General features: G+C 40.9%; 2 protein-coding genes across 2 annotated transcripts in view; one reads left to right on the forward strand and one right to left on the reverse strand.

The window, feature by feature from the left end:
• The window catches only part of tmem131 (transmembrane protein 131), a 45,438-nt gene extending 28,308 nt beyond the window's left edge, over nucleotides 1–17,130 (forward strand). Inside the window, 16 exon segments of the mRNA XM_061030383.1 lie at nucleotides 15–166; nucleotides 257–399; nucleotides 3,690–3,876; nucleotides 6,379–6,564; nucleotides 6,650–6,805; nucleotides 8,625–9,046; nucleotides 9,131–9,315; nucleotides 10,499–10,629; nucleotides 10,711–10,829; nucleotides 10,922–11,074; nucleotides 11,560–11,710; nucleotides 13,234–13,349; nucleotides 13,439–13,520; nucleotides 14,262–14,365; nucleotides 14,454–14,605; nucleotides 16,184–17,130. Coding sequence (XP_060886366.1) covers nucleotides 15–166; nucleotides 257–399; nucleotides 3,690–3,876; nucleotides 6,379–6,564; nucleotides 6,650–6,805; nucleotides 8,625–9,046; nucleotides 9,131–9,315; nucleotides 10,499–10,629; nucleotides 10,711–10,829; nucleotides 10,922–11,074; nucleotides 11,560–11,710; nucleotides 13,234–13,349; nucleotides 13,439–13,520; nucleotides 14,262–14,365; nucleotides 14,454–14,605; nucleotides 16,184–16,450 — 2,706 coding nt within the window. The 3' untranslated portion in view covers nucleotides 16,451–17,130.
• Nucleotides 17,131–18,348: 1,218 nt separating this feature from the next.
• Nucleotides 18,349–23,420, reverse strand: si:ch211-201h21.5 (uncharacterized protein LOC555526 homolog). Its single transcript, XM_061030395.1, has 6 exons — nucleotides 23,260–23,420; nucleotides 20,493–20,681; nucleotides 19,289–19,471; nucleotides 19,112–19,223; nucleotides 18,910–19,046; nucleotides 18,349–18,827 (listed from the first exon to the last, which is right to left on the reverse strand). The coding sequence occupies exons 1-6, from the start codon at nucleotides 23,269–23,271 to the stop codon at nucleotides 18,462–18,464; spliced, it is 999 nt and encodes a 332-aa protein (XP_060886378.1). The 5' UTR covers nucleotides 23,272–23,420; the 3' UTR covers nucleotides 18,349–18,461.
• Between the last annotated feature and the right edge of the window lie 2 nt (nucleotides 23,421–23,422).

Genomic DNA, 23,422 nt, shown 5'->3' on the forward strand with positions numbered 1-23,422 from the left:
TGTTTGTGTGGCAGACGTCTCTAATGAAGAGCAGCACGGGCTTCGTAGAGGGATCAACCCGACCCTTTGTGTACAACCTCCTCCTGCTGCCCGGAGAGGTCAAAACGTTCAGCGTGAGGTTCACTCCCATCAGCAACCACAGTGTCTCCTCCCTCCTTATAGTCAGGTAATGTGGGTTATTAAACATCCAACACTTCCTTCAATGAGTATGTGTCTCTGTTCTGACTCCCGTGTGCCTTATCTGGAATCTGTTTAGGAATAATCTGACTGTGATCGACACAATCTTACTTCACGGCCGAGGTACGACGGAGAGCCTGAAAGTTGCAGGGAAGCCTCCGGGACAAGGCAGCTCGTTGAGGTTCAAGATGACCGAGGCTCTGCTGAAAGACTGCACAGACAGTGAGTTTGCATCACTGCCGTTCAGATCAGTGTGAACATTTTCGCCACCTGCATTCACCACTTCAGGTGTATGAAAACGGTCTCTGAGACGAAAGTGTCAGCCTGGTTTCAAAACTCATCTTTGTCCACCTGAACACCTTGGGTGTACAAAACCTGGTGTTAATCAAGTTGCAACCTCCTGTGTTGGAAATGAATCCAATTTGGAAGTGCAAAAACCTGTGTGTCCACTAGAGGCTGGCTCCAAGTGCCTCGGAAGTCACATACACACCCCATTTTACAGAAGAAATGGAACGTTTTTACAGCCTGGTGCAAAAAAACAATTTTGGTCTGATTAGTATTTGTCCTCAGTGACACAAAGTACAGAGGGTGATTTTTTTCTTTCTTTTGAACTTTCTTTTTATTGATTTTCAAAGACAAAACAATAACAGCACAGTGCAAAATATTTGCATAGTTGGTCCAGTAGTCACATTCAGCATCTACCAGTATAGTATACATGTGATTAATAGGGATGTTGTACAATAGCAAGATAATCATTCAGGGATCATTATGATAAGTTGCACTTACCATTTAGAAGATTCAAAGGCTTCTCCCATTTCCCTTTAAAGAGATGAGTCTTTCCTCCGATACAGTATCTTAACTTCTTATAGTCTTCCTAACCAACATTAAAAGAAATTGGATTATGTCCTTATGTTCCTTCAAAATGTTCGGTAGACTTCCTAGGAGGCATAGAAGTGGGCCAGGAGGCAGTTGTTGTCCTATCACCGTGCCTATTTCTCCACATACTGCCTTCCAAAATAATTGAATTTTTTCACACTCCCAAAGACAATGCATTCTAGTTCCAGTATTAGCTTTGCATTTGGAACAAATTGGGGAAGCTCCTGTTGTGAACTTACTATAAACATATGGAGATATATAAACATTATGTAAGATATTGTACTGCATCTCCTTATATCTATTACAGATTGAAATCTTGGAGGGTAACATCAGAATTTCTTCCCATGTATCTTTATCTATTGCCACCTTCAGCAGCACCGACCATGATGTTCTTAAGGAAGCAAGTTTATCCAAATCCAAACTCTGTAACTCAGAGTAACAGAGTAATAGGTATATTGTACTGACCTCTCAAAGAGTCAAACGTTTTGAAGATCCCATTACTGCAAAGATCATGTACCCTTTTTAAGCCTGCTTCCTGCCACTGTTTAAAGTTAGGCCCTGCCCCCTCCACTGATAAATCTGGATTGTCCACCAATGTTGTAAGTGCATTCAAGGGACAGTTTTCCTTAAACATTGCCTTTAAGCTTCTCCACATCTTTATGATATTGGCTATTAATAAGTTGTCCTTGACTAGAATTGGTAATTCATTCAGTCGTTTGTCTAATAAATTTACAGGGGAAAAAGGTTTACACATTATGGCCTCTATTTCAAGCCAATGAAACCCAGTGTTTCTAACCACCCATGAAGATATAATCCTGGCATGTATTGACATAACATAATTTTCTACTTTAGGTAGACCCCACCCACCTTTTTCTTTAGGGAGTTGTAACTTTTCTAATTTTATTTTGGGTTTCCTTCCTGCCCAAATGAAGTCTGATATTGCTTTATTAATATCTCTAATATCTTCTGTCCTTAAAATCACAAAAAGCATAGATACAGGATAAATTATCTTAGGGAGAATAGTCATCTTAATGAGATTGATCCTACCAAGAAAGGATATGGGCAGATTCCTCCATCTCATCATATTTTCTTTCAAGTGCTTAGTCAACGGGTTAATGTTTTCACTATACAGTCGATTGAGTTTTGGTGTGACTTCTATGTGTCGTTGTGTAGCCTCACCAAAACAGCTCTCGGACCATCTTTGCCGGCAAGCCTCAGCGGAGGACCGGTGCGGTGGGCTCTCTCGATCCGGATTCGCTCTCCTAATATGCCCAGAACTTCTGGGATCCATTTTTCAAAGAAGCCCACCGACTCCTTCCCCTCAATGCCTTCCTTAAGTCCAACAATTCTCACATTCTGCCGTCAGCTTTGGTTCTCCATGCTTTCAATACGATCCGTTGCTCTTCTCAGTGCAGTCTCCAGAGTATCCACTCGCGGTGTGATCAGCGGTATTGTATCCTCCAAGTCCGAAACCCGTTGCTCAACAGCGCCGATCCTCTCAAATAAGCTGTCAAATTTCTGAGAGAGCTCGTTTACCGGTTTGAGTATAGCAGCTAACTTACTCTCCAGCATTGTGGCTATATTGGTGGTAACTCGATCCACTATCAAGTCATCTCGTTGCACGTTCATCTCCTCTCCGTCAGTCAAGTTAGCCTCTCGTGCTGCATCATCGGAGTCACCATGCTCGTTATCGTGGCTAGCAGCAGGCATAGCATTAGCAGCAGAGTTTCTTTCCTTTTAGCCGACCCACACGACGTGAAAAAGTTATCCACAGACATTATCAATACCGTCGTCACTTTGGAAATCAGTTGACTGGCAAAAAATACTGTAAAATATTGATTAAGAATCAACCTGTTGGGGAAACGAAAAATCTATGTTCTCGCCTCTGTGCATCACGTGACCCCAGGGTAAATTTTTTGTAAAGAATTCATCCATTTTGATTTAATGAACGATACATGTTATCTATTGTTAGGCTGACAGGTGGGTAATGGTTTTGTCAAGAGGCTTAAGACCCGCCTCAGGTCCAGATCTCAGCCTTTCGTTAAGTTGACTGAAAGTTAGGCTGAGACAGGTTTTCCATCATGGCGACTGCTGCCTATGAGCCTCCGGAGCCCCCTGCAGTAACAGATGGATGATGTCACATTAATATTTTACAGTCTATGGTGTTAACAGGCACACTCAAAACAGGTTATGTTTTTTTTTTTTTTTTTAACCCTAAGGGTAAGAATGCTGATCTCACAGCACTTCTGACTGGTCTTGAACACTTCTGCATTCTGTTATTCTATGACTTGCATTCCCATGTTTAGAATTTGACTAATTCCTGTGAAAAGCTGCTGCAAGCTCAGACTATTTCAGCACACCAGGAGAATTTCTGTCAAAGCCAGAATAATGAGAGACAAACACAAAGTGGAAGAAGCCCAAGCATACCTTTGAAACATTGATAGTTAGATTGTCTTTCCTAACGCTTTTTGTTTCCGTGTTCGACACAGAGTGGCAACATTTAATATTCTGTTCCCCCAAGAAGTTTGAGTGTAAGAAATAAAAGTATACGAGATGAAAAGGGCAATGAGACAGAAAAAGAGTGTGTCATTCATGAATGTGCATTCGTTCTTCATTGATTCTTTTATGTCTTTCAGAGACTAAAGTCAAGGAGCCAAACTTCACCCTCAAGAGGACCTTCAGAGTGGAGAACACAGGCCTGCTCCCGATCACCATCAAATCAGCTGAAATCAACGGACAGGCGTGTGAAGGATACGGATTCAAAGTTCTCAACTGTCAAGAATTTGCACTAAAGCCAAACGCTTCAAAAGACCTCATAATCCTGTAAGTGCACAATCCTGTTTCTCTTCATTTGAGTTTTTTGTTTTCATCTCCTTTTGACAGAATTGTCCTGTCTCAAGTAATAATGCAAGATAGGGAGTCTCTCTAAAATGCTATTTATTGAGCAGCCTGAATAGGACCCCTGACTTGAGAGTTGTTCATCTGTAATGGCCTTCTTCCTAAAATAAGAACCCGCACCTTGCATCTCATTGCGAGCAAACAGTAAAGATGAGCTCTGCAAGTTATCAAATGTTCTGTAATACGGCCTAAGATCAGCATGAGAAGATAGACACTGCATGGCCCTTCAAAAAGTGTGTGTGTACTCCCCATCAACCACAGGCTCTATTTATACTCTTCAGCCTCTCTGGCTGAGTAAGGCTTCAGTGAGACGATGAATTGGCTCTCTGTCTCTCTGCAGCCTCTTCTGCTCCCCTCTGGTCTCGTTTTTTTTTTTAATCCATCACCTAAAGTTCAAGTTAACCCCTAAAAAGGAGTCCGTTTTTCTTCTCTTTACTCAAAACTCAAAGTAACCGTGTGCATAAAAGGCATAAGTACCCCAATACTAAAAGTTCAAGTGAAATGGAAAAAAAAAAAAAAAGTGTGCTGGCTGTATGTTCATGTAAATGGTTGTGTTTACTCGACATGGTGCAGCTGGATTAAATATGACTTACCGTACTTCTTTTGGTACCAAGAATGGATGAACAATATTGTAAAAAAACATTTGGAATCTCCTCTCTGAAATATTGCGTTATGGAAAATACAGCAAATCAAACCAGATAAATGCAGTGTGCTTAATGTGCTTACTAAACCTGCATCATATTATAAATTGTACAATGTGTGATTACGTAGTTCGATATTTTTGCAGTAAATCAACAAATATTAAAGAGTATCTATAACTCAGCTTTTATTGCTGTTTTTTTATGTGCTGTTCTTCATTTTTACGTTCCCCGGTTACGAGGGGACTAGAGGAACAACAAATAAAGAAAACAGGAATAAAATAAAGAGAGAATCATTTGTAAAAAAAATCAAAGTAAACACACAGGTTAACAGAAAACACATTTCTTAAAAAAAAACTAAGAATAAGTTGAAGCCAATTTTGTGCAGAAGTTTAAACACTAACACAAACGACAGTTAACGACAGAAACTAAGGCGCCAAGTGAAAAAACATCTCCTTCCTCTAGAGGAGTTAACACAGCCTTGTTCCTGATCCTCCACACACGATCACAGCCCTTCTACGATGGGCCTTGACTCTCAACCTGAAACAGCTGAGCACAATCATCAAGGCGTCATCAGTGGAGAGTAGGGCGAGCAGCACCTGGAGAGCAGGAGAGAGAGGGAAACACAACACACAGACCACTACATGAAACAGTTTGCAACAAGTCCCTCCAGAACCAAAAAAAACAGTTTTCCTTTTAAACTGCTAAACAGGCTTCAATCAATGTGAGGGTAGCTGATAGTGAGCTGGAGCTTCAACAGGCTGCATCAACATGTTGTTACCTGGACCTCCTTCAAACAGGTACAATGTTCATGTATGGAGTGAGAAATAATTTCTTCTTTTAATATCCAAATTTCATTTTCATCTATTGCGATAAATTAAGATCATATTGTGACGATGCCATTGCGATTTATTGTGCAGCCCTAGTACCAAGTACTCTATTTTTTGGGATTTCCACCTTCCAGATCGGACCCTCTTATGATTTTCTGGATTATTCAGCTGATTATTGTAGAAACTACTAGAGATCATCACAGCGATTTCTTCTCAAACCTCTTCTACTCATACTGTCACGTGTTATAATCTCTGCTGCAATAAAGTTTACTCCCAGCAGAGCTCACCTTTAAGCCGAGCAGAGATCTAATCACCTTAATAAGATAAACACCTGTCGAGGTCTTCAACGTGACACACCCTACCACACTAATTAGTCTTCAGATTTTTGATTAGCTCACCTGTCGTAAACTAGCAAATAATGTCGACATGGCAACTTTTGTTAAGTGCAGATGTGCACGGTCTGCAGCTTCTATGAAAGTAAAAATCCAAAGTTCACTTTATTGTATGTTAAAAATATCTTTATTTATCTATGAGGAGCATCAACTGGTTCTTGTTTAAAGACTTGAGGTGTTTGCTTCCCCTGTCCTTCTGTTCCTGTGGTTTGTATTTTGAGAATGAAAGCATCGGGGTGGGCGCCTTTTCTCAAACATTTGTCCTTAATGCATCACCTCAGGGATTTTTTTAATCCACATTAGTTAGTTAGTTAGTTAAATCTGAATTTGACATTAACCTCACATTCTCTGTTAGATTATTTAACATTGAATACTGTCATGGTCACACAGATGCTTCACAGGTCTTCCATTTAGACATCCCTTATGTCCTCTGGCTTTAATAAAAGTCCTACTTTGTGGACATTTAAATAGACTAAAGGTTGATTTAAGATGCAGATAAAAAAGACAATTGTTTCTGTGAGTGAGAATATTATTTAAACTTTGACATATCCTTCCTCTGCCCTCCAGGTTTACACCCGACTTCACTTCATCTCGAGTGATCCGGGAGCTGAAATTGGTGACATGCGGAGGCTCCGAGTTCGTGTTTGTCCTGAACGCTTCGTTGCCCTACCACATGTTAGCCACGTGTGCAGAGACCCTGCCCAGACCGAGCTGGGAGCTGGAGCTCTACATCATAGTGTCTCTCATTATGAGGTGAGCAGTTTAAACAACACACTGAAGTATTTTATAAAAGGAAATCTCCAGCATACTGACATTTGTTTGTTTGTTGTCTCTTCAGCTCCATGTTTCTTCTGGTCATCGCCACAGCCTACCTGGAGGCTCAGAGTATTTGGGAGCCTTTTAAGAGACGAGTGTCGGTGGAATCCAACTCCACGATGGAGACCGGGAGACCGTTTAATCTCAGGGAAATCGTGCAAATTCATAGTGATTCAAAGTAAGTGTGATCAGGAAAAGGCGGAGTTAAGTCTTTGGTAAAAGTTCATGAACTAAAACCGTGATCAAAGTTTAATTTAACTTTATGACATCATCAAGGTACATGAAGAAATCTTAACCTGATGAAGAGTAGATGGACCTAATGTTACTCTGCGTCAGTTTAGGCCTTACTATAATAACAATAATGATAACTTTATTTATATAGCACCTTTACAAACACAGGTTTACAAAGTGCTTTGGCTTACAGCAGAAGTATAATCAGAACAAAGCAAAAGAACCAAAACACAGAAGAACATTACAGCAAAAGAACCCATACGACAAAACACCCAACAAACATATTAAACCCAACAATCACAACACCATCATAAGAACTATTATAGGGGCGCAATCACACTGGCGATCCGTACTATGCCTAAGCGTGCTTCATCTCTAAAGTCCAGTTCGACCAGTGTGAGCGCTTCGTACCGTAATCAGACACGGTACACTTCCCTGCCCATGTCACGCTTCGGAGAGGTGTGGTTTGGCACGGTACAGTTCATGCACAAGCACGCAGGTAAACAACGTTGGCAGCCTTTTATTATGGAGAAATCCGGAGTGGTCTGTTTGTATCTGACTAACATGACTCAAAATAAGCCTCAAAGTCAGTGAAGTAGATGTTCTCTGTTTTGTTCTCCACCTGTCTTGTAAACTGAGCACGCTTCATGATAACATAAAGCTATGCATGTGCTGTATTACAGCGTTGTGTACAAGAGTTAACGGTGCTCAGGCCCGGTTTGTCCTGGAGCAGTGTGAGTGCAGGCCAGCGGGGTAATGGGGGGGCAATTGTGCTTCAGCACGGTACGGGACAACTCTGCTAGTGAGAGTGTGCCCTTAGAAGCCACATTACCTACTGCAAAGTGAGTTCAACATACAGAAAGGATCTTTAGGTATCTGGCCCTTGATAAATGAGATCACAATAAAAGGTGATCATGCCAAACGGTCACATGGAGCTTGTTGTTGATCTGATTTTTTTGATTTCCTTTATTAATCCTGGAATCTAACCCAGAGCTGTAGCTGTTGTTTGAATGACTCTTAAACTGTGTAATTGATTCTATGGTTCTGATCATTAGCTGTATTTAAACCGCTGTAACAGACAGCCACTGGCTATGGTGAACTATCTTTGGCCAACCTCTGAGCATACAGTAGATTTAGCTGCGTCTGGTAACCTCTCTGTAACCTCTAATTGGCTGTTATCACTTTGACATTTTGGCTGACTTTGCATGTTGGACCTGATTCAGTCAGCGAGGGTTTTGATTTCTCATTCAGTCGAATCAGTGGTTTCACCCACGCAGTTCACTTTCTCCTTCTTCTGCAAATGACATCAAAAGACTAACGTTTTATTAAACATGTTCATGACATAATGAGACCTACATTTCATTTTCCTCAGACGTATAATCAACCTTACTTACTTTTTATCCCTTTTCTTCAGGGAATGAAACTGTAACAATTTAGTCCATAAGAGGAGTAGTCAATCAAGGGAATCCATTTCTGCCTATTCTGATAATTGATTAATTGTTGCCGTTATTTTTCTAAGCTTAAAGAATCTGAGTTTTTAGGTTTGAGCTTCTTAAATCCTGTCAGCGTTGTCACTGTTCTTTTTCAGTAAAGATAACAAAAGTGAGGTCCTTTGACTTTTAACAGAGTTAGACATTAGTCCGGCCTTGTTCTCCATTTATGAGTAAATAAATATAAAAAATAAAAAATGTTTTTTTTAAGTGGATTAATATGAAACTGTAGATGCAGGATGTGAAAAAAATAATGAATTAAATCTCTCTCTTTAGGTTTAACGATTATGCCGACTCAGCCCAGAACTCCAGAGGAGGTTTTGCGTCCAGTAACGGAGCAGCTCGAGGTGGAGGCCGACAGAGCAACGGCCGCACCGTCTCCGAGTCAGACAGCCAGGATAAGAGGTCCAGGATTGGCTTCAGCCGCCCATCTATGCAAGCTTCCTCCACCCAGCTGAGCAAAGGGAGTACAGCCTCAGGACAAGAAGGCCCTGCAGCAGCCTGCCAGCTGACCAACCGCAAAGTTCGGAGCAAGCAACCGGACCTCCAGAGCCCAACTTTAACCCACAGAGGCCTCGTCCCTGAAGACGCAGAATACGCCAACCTTGTTGGCGCCATGGACAATGACCTCGACCGTCCAGAGTCACTCAGCGGAGAGAATCTACCGGAACAGAGCTCTCAGTTCATTCAAAACAAAGGTATGGATATTTGGTTTATCCTGGTACAGAAGCAGGACTGTGTAATCACTTACAGGTATTTAAAGGCGTGTTTGTCCTTTACAGTGTTTGAATCTAAAGGGAAGCTGCGGGGCAAAACAAAAGCCCAGAGGAGGAAGGAGGAGAAAGAGAAAAAATCCTCAGTAAAGACTCAGGGAGACGAGCTTAAAGACAACATGGCCGACAATGACGACAGCTCCTCCACCACCACAGAGACCTCCAACCCAGACGTGGAGACAAACATCAAAGAGGTAAATAATATAAAAAAAAAACAATGATGTAGTTATTTTCTTCTTGTGGTTCTGCCTAAGAAAAAACTGAAGAATAAATGAGATTCTTGAAAGCAAAGTTATTTTTCTTTACCCAAAGTTATTTTTACAAGTAAATCATAAATATGGTTGTCAATAAAAAAAAAATCCCCAACTGCTTTCTACAGCAATAATGTTGACAAACATGCTTATCATAATGTATTGAAAATTGATTTCACACTGGATATATATAGGCATACAGTATGCATAGGCCTATTATATAGAGGTATATGCCTGCAGCTTGTGAGAAGTTCATGAGTAAGGAAATAAAGAAGTTCTTAAGAGATGACCCTGTTCTTAAGAAGACAGTCAGGAATCACACTTAACAACATTCTTAAGAACTTCCTAACTTTGTTATTGACAATCTTCCTCAGTTTCATCTTGAGAAAATGTTTGTGAATCTGGCCCCTGAACTCTTGAGAAACAACGTACCTGTAACTTGAACCCTTTCACACATGCAATTCCAACATTTCAGGCAGGCTGACTTAAATCTTAATAAATAAATCTTTTAAAGTTAAACTAACAATGGTGGATAAGGCAACATAGTCCAACGCTGTGATTCTAATTTTTGCCTTTAAATCTGTGTAATTGGTATCTGGACGTTTTCAAAGTATCAACAAAAGAGCTGGGAAGAACACACAGAAAACCTATTGAAGCAACTTTGGTTGCCAACCAGTGCCGTGATTTGAACGTCGTCAGCACATGAAAATATTTGGGCAACATTTCCTGAATAATTCCTATATAACTCTTTTTCAAGAGTGTATGCATTTGTCAAAACATGATTGAAAGCACAAGTTGAGGTCAACTGACTTGTTGATCTATAAACATTGAAAAATGCAACATTATTGTACCGTAGTATTTTCTTTTTTGTAAGGAGCAGCGATGTACAGATGTGTTTGTCCCCCCCAACATTTTTCAGATAGTGTCATCTCACAGCTTCAGAAATGTTGCTGCTTCATGTAAACTGCTGTTCACTATGCAGAAGTTATAGTTTCCCTATGAGCATGAAAGAAATACTTTTCCAGTCACTCAGGAGTTCTCAGAGACCTTAGACCTGACTTGAACTTTCACAATGACACAATACTGAGCATGCTGCTAATAGAAATGTTCACTCATGGCTTTTTAGGAACCTGTGAAAAAGAAAGGAAGGACCGTAGCAGCAGTCAAAGCAAAAGAAGAACCTTCACATTTCCTCATCAAACCCAAACCCAAGAAACAAGACACCACAAAGAAAGAAAACCCAGCAGAGAAATCCAGGTCTGTTCATTTGATCACTGCTGATGACTTTTATATATATATTTATATTGCTGTCTTGTAACTAATGTTTTCTGCTCTCAGTTCTCTGGAGCTGCCGTACGTAACACCGCTGGAGAACAAACAACGGAAGAGCTTCACATCCAAAGCTCTGTACCCGCCCATCAACATCCCAAAGAGCAGACCTGTTCAGAAGCAGAGACGTGAGTGTCCACAGTGTTAAAGAGGTGTGGAGTAACTTTGTCCTTTGTGTCTACACCTGATGTGTTTTCTGACTGTGAGTGTGTTCTCACAGTAGACGGGAAGCTGGAAGAAGGACGCCCCTCTCTCTTAACCAAACTGTTCACCAGCGGCTCGGTGCCCGAGCTCGGACACAGCAGCAGCTCAGAGGGCGAGAAGGAGTTTGCGTCTCCAGAGTGGGACGTGCCTCTTTCCAAAAACTGCGTCCGTAAGTGGAAATCCAAAACCTAATGTTATGTCAAGTATCTTTAACAATTTAAATAAATACACGTTTACACTTTGAAATGGGAATCTTTGGGTGTCTCACGATTCTATTTTGATTCGATTGAGAATCTATTGTCGATTCAAAACGATTTTGGATCCATGACTCAAAGTCTATTTATGAATTAGTACTTCAGGATCTACTCCAGTCATCTGTGAGACTGGCTGAAGGTCTTGCTGCTCCATTTGGAATTCTACTGAGTTCAAGAGCTAGCATTAGCACTTAGCATGGAGGGATTGATTAGCCCCAAAAAGAATGAATAGATTTTTTTTAAAGTTATGAATCTATTTAAAATCTCAGAAGGTAAGAATCTCGATCGTTGTTGTTTTTTTTTAACGTTGTACATGGTTTTTGCTTAAGCAGAAATAATACATGAATAAATAGGTCACTGTTCAGCCTTCTAAAAATCTGATTGTCTCCTCCTCATGTAGAAGCTGACAGTCTTCAGCAGATTTCCCTGCAGACAATAAACGCAGATCCTTTCCTGAAGAGATCCGTCACAGCCGGGACCTGCTCCCCTCCACCCACCTCCCCCAGCTTACTGTTCAGAGGCTCCTACAGCAGCGTGCTCAACAGTAACAGGTAAACACTCGGCCTGATAATCAGAAACTCATAAAACAAACAAATGTTTTACTCGTGTGGCATAAAAATGAAGAATTAATAATGTCCACTCGAGAGACAACAATCAAAGATGTTAGATCCTGTTAAAAGGCTTGGTTTGTAAATGATCAGACCTCTTATTTTGAAACACTTTTTATTCTCTTCATCAATAAAGACTCCACTGTCTAGGATCGGGTAGAAGAAGATGAATTTATGAAAACATGAGTTGTTATAGGATTTTAGTAAAACTTGGTTCTAGATGAGTAAAGAGATTTGAAAAAAAGCAGAGTATCCCTCTTAATCATGTTCAAATGTTTGTTTACTCAAATTAAAATAATAATAATGTTTCTGCTTTTAGAGCCCAGTAAGTTCGAAGAGGGGGGAACCGTTTAAATCAAACAGTTATTCTTAAAACGTAGGTTTCCATAGTGAGCTAAAGAGCAGATCTTAAGACCACCAGGGGTTGGGCAGTGATGATACAGCGACATACCAAATCTGATCTATTCCTCCGATTCAGCCAATAAAAGAAAGTTCAGTCTGTCTTTGAACTTTCTGTTTGATTGATTATTGTGAACAATGCCTCTAAAACTGCAGCTATTTTAAATTTAATCCTGGATCACATTTTAAATTAGTTTGATTCTTTAGAACAAAATTTGAATCATTAAATCTATCTCGTTATGTTGTTTGAAAGTTTAGTACAACAAAAATGAACGTCAGACGTTTGTTAAAAAATGAATCTTGATTTGAATATAAGTCTCCTAATGTCTTGATTTTGAGAAAATCAAATGCTACATATCTCAAACCTTCTCCAGCTGACTGAAAAATACATCAGAAATAATTATGAAAATGAATTATTGTCCCTCTAAGTCCAAAGTCACAGTGTGATAGTTAGAGATTTCAGTAGTCTACATTGTTCTTGTGACCTCTTCAAGTTAAAAAGCTGCCGGACTTTCTCCTCTCTTCATTCTCTGTAGTTTTATGAATTGTATTATTAAGGCTTTTTACCAGTTTTTAAATGTTTATTCATTTTAAATCTCTGAATTGACGAGTTGACATCTCAGACTTACCAGGCGTTTCTTTGCACAAGCACAAGATTTGATCCTGATGGATCAGAGAGGGGTTTCAGTCTGACCTGCAAGGATCTAAGTGGTCTGCACAAAGTCGACAAACTTTTAACACTACCGTCAATGTTCCCTAAAGACACGAGTATCTCTTCATGTTTCAAACCCAGAGCACAAAGAAAATCTGTTAAATTCAAAAGTGGGGTGATATTTGCTTCTTTAAGGGGTCTTAATGAGATCTTCTGTTGGGATTTTGAGGTTAATTCATAAAAATGTAACCCTGTAATTCTGAGATAATCATCTGGTTGATTAAGCACATTTTCATTTTCTTATGTGAATGTGACACATCTGTAGAGAGAGCACCCTCTAAACCCATTTTTGGTGCACTTTTATGTTCAACAATATAAAAAAAAACTAACGGATATTCTTGTTGACTTTCCGCAGTGAGGGAAGCCAAAAGAAGGCCCCGGGTAATAAACTATCTGCAGCCACTCCTCTACCTGGCAAAAATGGGAACCCCACCTTTGCTGCTGTAGCTGGTGGTTATGATAAAAGTCCAGGTAAGGCAGTGAAGTCAAACTTGATCCCAGTAAGTCCATTATTCTAACCGCTGGAACGTTTACAACACTGTGTTTTGTTGTCTGCTCAGGTGGATCTGGTCCAGGTAAAACTGACAGCCAAGGAAAGAGTCTGGCACACATGACGTCAGTGGAAAGTGACAGCTCTGACAGGTAAAGTGGGCAACAAAAACATCCACACTTTACCTAACACAATCCTAACTTCACTTATAACTCATCTGGGACTTCAAGATTAAAGGATTGATGGTACAAAATGTGTCTGTATATGTGCTCAGTAGAAGTTTGTCTCCTCTCAGTGCTTTATATTTAAGATCATTTTTAGCTAGCTTCTGTTAGCTACACTGGTCGTGTTACAGCCTCCAGACTTCATTGATAAAAACACCTCACAGAACAAGATGTTTGCTGGCTTTTTGACTCGTTCAGTTTTTGTTCGTAGTGTTGTGAGGTGTTTGATCTGAGCTGGTACTCTGACAAAGAAAGCCAAAAATTGATTCAAACAAACTGAACAATCAAAGCAGCAGCCGATCAACAGTCCCATATTCTGAGAGGTCAAATTAAAGCGTTTGTTGATGGAGCCTGGTGGCTTTGAGGAGCACTATTTCACTGCTGTTTATAGCTAAACATAAAGCATCTTACATGAACAAAAAGGTCAGTTTTTATGTGGTCCTTTCTGTGATGTAGTTAGATGTTAAACAATTTGAGAAAAAGCGAGCCCTTGTTAAGAAACTACTTTGATCGGCCCCCCTTCTCTGCTAATCGCTGGAGGAATCTTTCTGAACAGTTTCTAAACTTTCTGTACCTTTAAAGTCACTTCTATGATTAAAAATAGGCCTCATTTTTAAGGATGCTGGACGTCTCTTTTTGATATTCTGTCTGTATTTGTTCCTCTCTTAGCTCTGGGTTATGGAGTCCCATCGACCCAGTCAGCAGTCCGAGCTTCCCTTCTGCCAACTCGTTCTCTGCCTTTGGACCCAACAACTCCTTCAACCTGACAGGAGGTAACGTTTAAGTTCACAAGCAAACAACAAGAATAAAGAGAAACTAGTGAAACATGTCATACATCGTGTGTGTGTCTGGTGTTTGTAGTTTTCAGTGGAATGAATCTCCCAAAGTCGTCGGAGCCTCAGCAGAGCTGGCCTGAGTTCACCACTGTACCCTCGTCCATCTGGGACATACCGACCAGCGACCCTCTGCACTCCTGGCCCAGCAGCTCCAGCTCGCCCACCGCACCCACTGCAGTAAGAACCTCTCTTTATTTCACAAATCCCAATATCAGCCAGAGTTTCTGTCTATCAGGTTCATTTTAAACGGAGAGTGATTGTGCGGTTCAAATTGAATCCATTACCAACACAGCCAGACTCCAGTGTCTGAAGTATTCACGGCCTCATTTTCATCTTTGTAGGTTAAATGGAAATCTTACCTGGTGATTCAATCAAATAGTTTAAATATCAAAGTGTTAAGCCTCTGACAGTTCCTGGACTATAAGTGATGACCCCGCTGTAACCAAGCCGTCCTCATCGACCACATCTGCTCTCAGCTGTCGTAAATCACTTCTGTATTGTTTTTAGTCTTTGTTCACTGAGAGCTCACTCTGGTGTTTATGTTAGTCCACTCACAAACGGAGCTGTCTTTGAAGGTCTTCAAGATCTTTAACTATCTTAAGACCAGTTTCCTTTGGATCAAGCTTCAATTTACCACGACCTGGATGACTGAAGACCTACACAGACATCAGCCAATAAACTTTACATAGACATATTTTAAACTAGAAGCTGCTGCGAGTCAAACACAGAGAGCATAGCTGCAAACGTATCTGTACAATATAGACAGTGTGCAGGAGTCTGCGTGTAATCATTGGTACAAGAACCTAATCTCAGGGTCTAGGACTTCTATGTCTGTCAGGGTTCTCTGGATCCTTAAAAAGTCTTAAAGAGTCTCGAGTGAGATTTTTAAAATTCTATGTCATAAAATATCTGATTATTTTATCAAATCTACTCTCAGTACATTCTCTAGATTTTTAAAAATTAAAAAAATTGATTCACTTGTTCAGGAGACAATTCACAGCATTTACAGCAATGTATTAATTAAGGGTTCACAAGCTGGTAACGAAAGAGAGAAGGAAATGCAAGTTCAAAGACATTTGGGTTTAAAATTAAACATATTGGGAATCGTTGCAAGCCATGCCAAAAAAAAGCTTTAAAGCCTGTAGGATGATAAGAATCAAAGTTTAGTCCCATATGAAGTCCATAAAGTATGAAGCAACCTTTAACTTCAAAATGCTTTTAATCTGTCCGTCTTAAAGGTCAATAACTTCGAGTTCAAGCAGAACACCCAGAGGACATCAGACAGAGAAAGATCTTTTCTAACATTTTTAAATCTTTGTAACTTTCTGAACTGACTGTTTGTTCTGGGAAATGTTTTTAAGTCTTGTGTTTTATGGCCATTAGTTAGGCTTCACGCCCACACTTTGTAATTCATGAACACTGACCTGATCCAGTGGGGATGTCAGGACAGCTCCTGCTAAAGCTGAAGTTCCAGGAAGTATGACTTGCAGCTTCTGTTCTATAGTCATGTGTCCTCATTGCATTTTAGCAACATGGTCATTTTTTTAAGAATGGCCGCAAATTGACGGCATATGTCAAAAAGTATTTTGCAAAGTGTTCCTCTAATAAACATTGTCAGGCTCAGAAGAATCTAAAATGTCATCAAGTTGGTACTCAACATTGGGACTACACTGGTTTGGTGTGTGGTTGTTGCACACTGATGCACCTGTAAATGACAACATTTTAAATCTTTTCTCTGTTTTTTTTTTTTTAAAGTCACTCCTGGGAAACGCCCGGAATCCCTGGTCTGCAACCACACCCTTCGGCAGCTCCATTTGGTCAACGAGCGCAGATTCGGCCTTACACCCTTTTCCTCCAACGACCAACTCGACGACTCTGACCGATCTGGTCAGCAGTCCCGCCCCGTCTCCCCCGGCGACCACAGAGATGAGTCGGACCTACAACCCGTGGAGCATGTGGCGCCCCACCCTGAGCAGGCGCAGCTCTGAGCCCTGGCCAAGCTCCTCCGACAATGCCAATTAAAAATCAGCACGCCGCAGCACTTAACAGAACCGCGTCATGAATTTGATGTATTCTGGACGCTCAGTCAAAGAATTTTATGATAAGAAATCCCAACAGAAAGCAACGTTACCTGAAGTGTGAAGGTAGCCCAGTGCTGCAGGTTACCAACCCCGCAGTTTAGTTCTCTACAGCTTTTTATTTATGGGGGCGGAAAGTTTTATTTGGTTTTGTTTTAACAGGTGCCCCTCTAAGTTAGCAGGTATGCTAATGCCAGTGCAGACATTTTTGCTGTTATAGAAAGGATGCGTTCCTTCTCAGAGGTTGACACATGGCCGCTCTAAAGTTCAGTATTAATGTTGGATCTTAATTTAAGCCATGTGTCTTCGCCATCAGTTTTATTGGTTTGTTATTAAAGTCGGTCTTAAAACGAAACATCTGCATTTAAATTATTGCACTAGGCTTTTATTTTGCAGCAGGGATCTTTTGATATGAGTCACGATTGTTCAGACAACACAAACAGCCCAAAAAAAACGTCAATGAACATTCATGTTCCCCATTTTGAACCGGGCTCTGTTCAAAGAAATATCAAAGCCTTCTGTGAGAATGATTTGGTCAAGTTATCAAAGAACACTTAAGTTTGAGGTTTGTATTGTACATCGCCTCTATTTGTCAGCAAATTTAAATAAAGGACTTCAGCAGAATATTGGGTTATTGGGTTTTTATTTATACCTGCAATGACATGTTTTTTGGTCACTTGGGGGCAGCAGAAACACATTAAAACCATAGACTGTAAATCCAGCATGGACATGTCACCATTTAGGTGAGCAGGGTGAATTTGTTCATGTTTACAGTCTGGTTAACACACAGTTACTTATTGACACACACATTCTCTTTTTTAGGTGCAAAGTCCAAACCTTTATACCTTCAATCCTGAATGAGGATACCATATTTGGAATGCAGCCACTGGCTCCGTCCGAGGGGAGCAAAAACATTAGCACCTTAGCACTACTGTGCTACCGCAGGCTATGGCATATCGTGGGCGTGCCACAGAAGTTAACGGACGTGCAACATGAGCTGCTGGATTTGCCACAACGAGCCAATGGGCTTAGATCAGTGATCTCACACTGACAATGACGTCGGACTGACAAATTTTTATCGAGGGGGGCTAGAACCGAGCGTTACATGTGGATAATGCTGCAGCTAACAGGAGGACGTAGGAGAAGCTGCGTTTCCGCGGACTTTGAATTTTTGCAAATAGATGTGCCTAAACATGCACAGAACACTTGGAAAACACACTAAAGAGCATATAAAACCAGAAAAAACATAATATGGGACCTTTTTAAATGTCATTGTTTTTCCACATTCAAAATTCCTCTACATTTACTTACAAGTGATTATTTTCTGTTAATGACCTAAGTTTATAGTAAATAACCCATACAAATAACAGCTCAGTTAAAAGTTAAATCATAATTTTTAACTTCTCAGATAAAATCATATTAGATCACTTGGATGAATACAAATCACTGTGGCATGATCTGAGTTGTTTCGCTCTCTCTCTCAGTCCATGAAGTAAAGATTGTAAACGCCCTCACTGTGGTTGGTTTAATGGTTAGGTTAATGCCATAATTTACTCAAAGTGAATACAGGCGCTAAGACAGCTTGTATGTTTCTTGATAAAACAAGAAGCAACATATAGTTTTGAAAAAGCAGTTTTTCTTTTGTAGTTCAACTCTATGGTTCACCTGAAAACATTTCTATTATTATACAGATTTTATTTTTGGCACACTTCGATTGCTACTCTGATTTAATTAACACTAACAATCGACAGCATTCCAGCTGGATTCATCATGACAGGCAGGAGACCTCAGTGCATGACGGTTATTTCACTTCTTTTCAAAGAATCGTAAATGCACAAGAGCCATCATGAGATGCATCTTTATTTGTCAGAAAAGGATTTCAGCTAAAGTCCTCACTTTAGTTCAGAACATTCAAACTTAATTTAGTCCAAGATGACACATTTGTGTTTTAAAGATTACTTCTTACATGGCTGTCTGAGAGAATTCATGAGTAACTGACTAAACTTTGCAGCATCACATTGAGTCAAAACAAACACACTGTGGCTTTTCTTCAGCTGATTTGTGCGGTCCAGTACCATCATACCACGACAGATTGAACCCTGCAGCTCCACACGGACCGGACACTCGATTCTCTCGGTGACCAAACTGCTGTCAATACACGCCGACATGGCGTATGCATCATAAGAGACAAAGGCAGGTCCAAAGTACACATCTCTCTTGTTCAGCATGGCGTCTTTAGAGTACGCCCAGCATTCAGATGTTATCATCTTCATAAAGGCTGCAGCAGGCGTATCCTGGTTGATCAACTCTTCGAAGAAATCCTGCACAACATCAGACGTCAGTTAAATCAGTTGAAAAGGAACAAACATGTAGTTTCTTGTTTGTCAAAAACACACATCTTACCCAGGGTAGTGCGTTTCTGCAAGCGTATTCCCATGATGCAACATATGTCGGGCAGAGAAACTCTTCAAGAACAATGTAAGCCGACTCCGGATCCATTGCAAAGTTAAACTCTGCACATAGAGTCACATTTCCTTTTCCTAAAAACACAGAATCAAGTTATACGAGCCAACATACATAGAACCCCAACTGTGATCTTTTTTACCTTCCATGTTTCCTCCCATAATGAACAAGTCTTTGAGCTTCTGGGGAAAACTTGGATCCAGTCTGACAGCCAACGCCAGGTTAGTGAGCGGGCCGAGGGCCACCAAGGACACCTGTGGAGGATACATTTTAATGGAAAGCAGTTTGAGAATACAAACAACACAGAGAGGTTTCTCACCTGCTTCTGGTTTTCAGTCACCAGTCTGATCATTGCATTCACTGCATGCTCTCTCTGGATTTTCTCCTCCCACTGCGGGTCTTTGTCTTTAATCACGTCTCCAAGACCATCGGTTCCAAAGTGGTCACTGATTGGGGTACTGGCTCCAACCAGAGGACCACCAGAACCCTTAAACACGGGAATCTGCAGACAGATGTTCACCTTTAGTGCAGTGATATTTGTTCACAGACATGAAGGTAAAAGTATTTTGGCTCTTTATAAAAAACTTTGTGCCTTATTGTAACTGTTTCAAGAAGTTGTTTCTTTTAATTTATGCTCACATTTGATGTATTAAAAAGCTTCTATACTTTTCAGCACATTTTTCTACTATTATATCTACTATAAATTTCGATTGACTGTATAAAGAAGGCCGACTTGTCTCCACCTCCTGTTGTACAAGATGAAGCCAAAATCTTAACAATAATCAGTATGCTGAAGAAAAAATAAAATCTCTGAGAAATGAATCTGTGAACAAAATGAAAATGTTACATCAATTTACAGTGATTCTCCAACATTATTTTAGTTTAAAGTTAATACTATTCTCTCAGTGTTTTGATTTGTTTGTCAAGGTTAGAAACCTTTACAGGTGTTATGAAACACATGATGAGCATACACAAACAGAACGCACAGTTCACTGTGTCGTCACGCTGACGCTGATCTGTTACTGCGGCAGGCATGAACATCACAAATAATCTACAGCAGTTATCAGTCAGACTCGTTCTGTAGTTTATGAGTTACTACAGTTGATTATTGTTTGGATTTTGGCATCCACAGCAGGCAAACTGTGTAGTATGTAGAACACTTGTTATCCAGATTCAGTCATCTTTAAAAGTCTGTTTTTAGATCAGGTTGATCCATTCCAATTATACTTTAAAAACACACAGCCTGGTCGTTCATAGGTGATATTTGTGCAATCATGCGCCCCCCTGTGGACAAACTGTGAAGTGTATATTCCCATTTAGAACACTGGTTAACCAGATTTGGTCATCTCTAAAAGTCATGTTGATCCAATCCAGTCTTGCTGTCCAATCCAGGACAGACATAAATTGGATTGGCTGATCATGCAAAGGGAAAAATAGGATTTCAAAATCTAAAACAGTCTGATCCAGATGAAACTTTTCAATCAGCTGGACATTCATATGTCTGTAAAATGTCAGAAACGTACCCCTTCCCGCTCACAGACGGAGAGCACCCTCAGGACATTCTGACACACATGTTCCACTGCCGCGTTCCCAAATACACAGGTGACGCCCACAATCTGGATGTTGGGGGCTGCCAGAGCCATCATGATGGCCTGAGCATCGTCTATGCCGCAGTCCGTGTCAATGATCACCTGCTTCTTCTCCATGGTCGTCTGTAGAATGTTACAACAGGTTAATACGTGACTTGACTTTTTATTCAGTAACCACAATAACTTCCCTCTTTGACATTTAATTGATTGAGAATAAAGAAAATATTAAGTATGCAAAGTTTCAGGAGCAGTGTGTTGTTCATATGACATAAAACAACAAAATAAACAAGCAAACAAAAACGAAGCAAAATTTTTAGAGGTAGAGGAATTCCATCCAGTTCATTTGAAGTACTGTTTGAATCTTTTCCACAGAGAAGGTTTCTTCATTGTGAGATTGTCTATTCTCTCCTTCAGTTGGTCCATGGAGGTGTCTTGCTTGAGGGCCTGTTGTTGATCCTTTATGTTCAGCAGGATACTGTTCCTTTCTTCATGCCACTGCAGTTCTTCCCTCATTCGGTCGTCCTCCGCCTGGGCCTTTGCGGCCACAAGTCTGGAGATTTCTTCCTTCCTTTGGGCCAAGGATGTTTCCAGATCCTTATGAAGATCCTTTTCTTTTTCAAGGGCCTCCTCTAGCTTCCTGGCTTTGAGAAGAGCCGCCTTTTCGGTGGCCTCCCTGTCCATGAGCTCCAGCTTTAGGAGACAGACCCTAGTCTCGTCTTCCAAGTCGGCCTCGGCGGCCTGAGCTGTCTGAGTTCGGAGCCTTTGTTTTAGATTAATCATCTCGGCAATCAAAGCTGCCTGTTCACTTTCCAGCTTTCCAGCGTTGGCTCCCCTTTGCCTCTCATGAAGTCTAGCTCAGCAACTTCAACCATCTTTACTCCTTTCTGCTGAAAGAAAGCATCTGCAGGATTCATGGTCTTGGTCTTGGGAGCATGCTGTCTTGGGGCAGGCTCTCTCTGGAGGTTGTGTCTGGAAGGCTGCCTCAATTCACCTTTCTGTATTTCCTCAGAGGTTCCATTGGATACTACTTGTTTCACTGCCTTTCCCAGATTGCCAGTCTGCTCCACCTTCCAGTTTGTTGCAGATTGGGTGTTGTCATAGCATGCAGTGCCCCTTATTTGCCAGCAACTGCCAATCTGGAGGATGTTCTTATGCTTGTTCCTTCCTTTTTTACTCCCTGCAGCTACCTGGGGCAGTTTCGCTGCAGCATCTACCTGTTGTTCATCGGTGGCCGCAGACCCTTGTTCCTCTTCCAATCCATGATTGGTATTTTCTTGTGAGGTAACTTGGGCAGCTGTCTTTGGAGCTGGGGATACGCACTTTCATCGAGCTCTGGGCAATTCACTGCCAGGTTCCTGTTTTGGAGCTGAGTTTCACTAGGCTTTCTGCCTGGGTTTAACTGGCTGACGCTGTTTGATCTCCTCTGCTGCTGGGTTTTCAGGGGCAGAAGCTGCCTGAGCTTCTCTTGCTTCAGATGCCACGGCTAGCTCATCTTCTGGTTCCTCAGGAATTGTGTACAACTCTCTCTGCTGATAATCATCAATTGTGTCGAGCTCTGGCAGTTCCCTCTCCACTGCTGCTGGCTTCACAGACTGCTCAGGTTTGGCAGTCTGCTCCGTTTCACAGTAAAGTGCAAACTCATACTGCTCGGGTAGTGCTGGAGCCTCTGAAAACTTTGAATTCCAGAAAATGAGGGTCCCTATGTCGCTCGTTGAGGGCATGTTTGTGTTTGATTTTCGCTGCTGGTCTGCATCTCGAAACTTTGCTGGAGCTGATACTTTTGCAAATCTCTCAGTTGACTGTGTCTGTTAGACCAGTGGTTCTCAAACTATGGTAAGCGTACCACCGGTGGTACGCGGGCTCCCTGTGGTGGTACGCAAAGAAATCTCCACAATATATAAAAAAAAACCTGTTCAGCATAAAACGACATTTTTTATTTTTGTCAAACTCTTATCTTATCTGTCTTGTATCTATTGAGTTGTATTTATATTAATCTAGTTTTTGCAACAAACAACTTTAATCTGCTCAATGTATGCTCGAGCACACAGACATAAACAACAACAGGAGTACACCTCACGTTTTGAAAAGTTCCCCTTGATATTCCGTTATAGTTCAGTCCTGAAACAACAGCAAGTAACTGTAGGCCTACATTAACAAAATATATATTAATGTAGGCCTATATTAACAGATATTCTGTTATTTATTTAGTTTAGCACAATCGGCAGCAAGCAGCTGTACATAAAGGAGCCAGGAGTAGCTTCACTTTTTGATGTATGTACAGACAGTCGCTCACCCTCTCTCTGTCTCTGTCTCTCTCTCTCTCTCTCTCTCTCTCTCTCTCTTGCTCTGAAGCTGATATGACTCTGCTCTCTCTTGATGTCTTAACACTCCGCAGGAGTCGATTTTTTTTTAAAAGGCTGTTTTGCTTTGTTGAACGCAGAGATTTATAATACAGAGGCTCTGGTTGCACGGAGCCTGCGGAGAGCGAAGAACCAAGATTTAACCCCCTTAAGCCCCGCCCATTTTGGTTAAGGCGACGTCATCAACCAAAAAAGTTACCCTAGCCAATCACAAAACTGGATCTGACTTTGTTAAAAATAACCATACTTTCCCTTTCATTTAGCCTACATGACTTTGTTAAAAATAACCATACTTTCCCTTTCATTTAGCCTACATGACCTTGTTAAAAAGCAATACTCACGAACAAGCTCATCTTCGCCGTGTTTGTTACCAATTTCCAACGCTGTCAGCTGCCCGGCATACATAACAGACACCTCCCTCTCCAAAGAGGTCGAAGGCTAGTGAAGATGCTGTGTGGGCGGAGCTTATGAACAGAAAATAACGGCGGTCTTCAGATTGTGTCC

The sequence above is a fragment of the Labrus mixtus genome, chromosome 3, assembly GCF_963584025.1.
Source record: "Labrus mixtus chromosome 3, fLabMix1.1, whole genome shotgun sequence".
NCBI lineage: Eukaryota > Metazoa > Chordata > Actinopteri > Labriformes > Labridae > Labrus > Labrus mixtus.

What these genes read in the sequence shown, in the direction of transcription:
- si:ch211-201h21.5 (XM_061030395.1), bottom strand. An exon ending in TATGGGAGGAAACATGGAAG is followed by an intron (nt 19,047 to 19,111) that starts GTAAAAAAGATC and finishes CTGTGTTTTTAG; the next exon opens with GAAAAGGAAATGTGACTCTA. An exon ending in GCAGAAACGCACTACCCTGG is followed by an intron (nt 18,828 to 18,909) that starts GTAAGATGTGTG and finishes GATGTTGTGCAG; the next exon opens with GATTTCTTCGAAGAGTTGAT.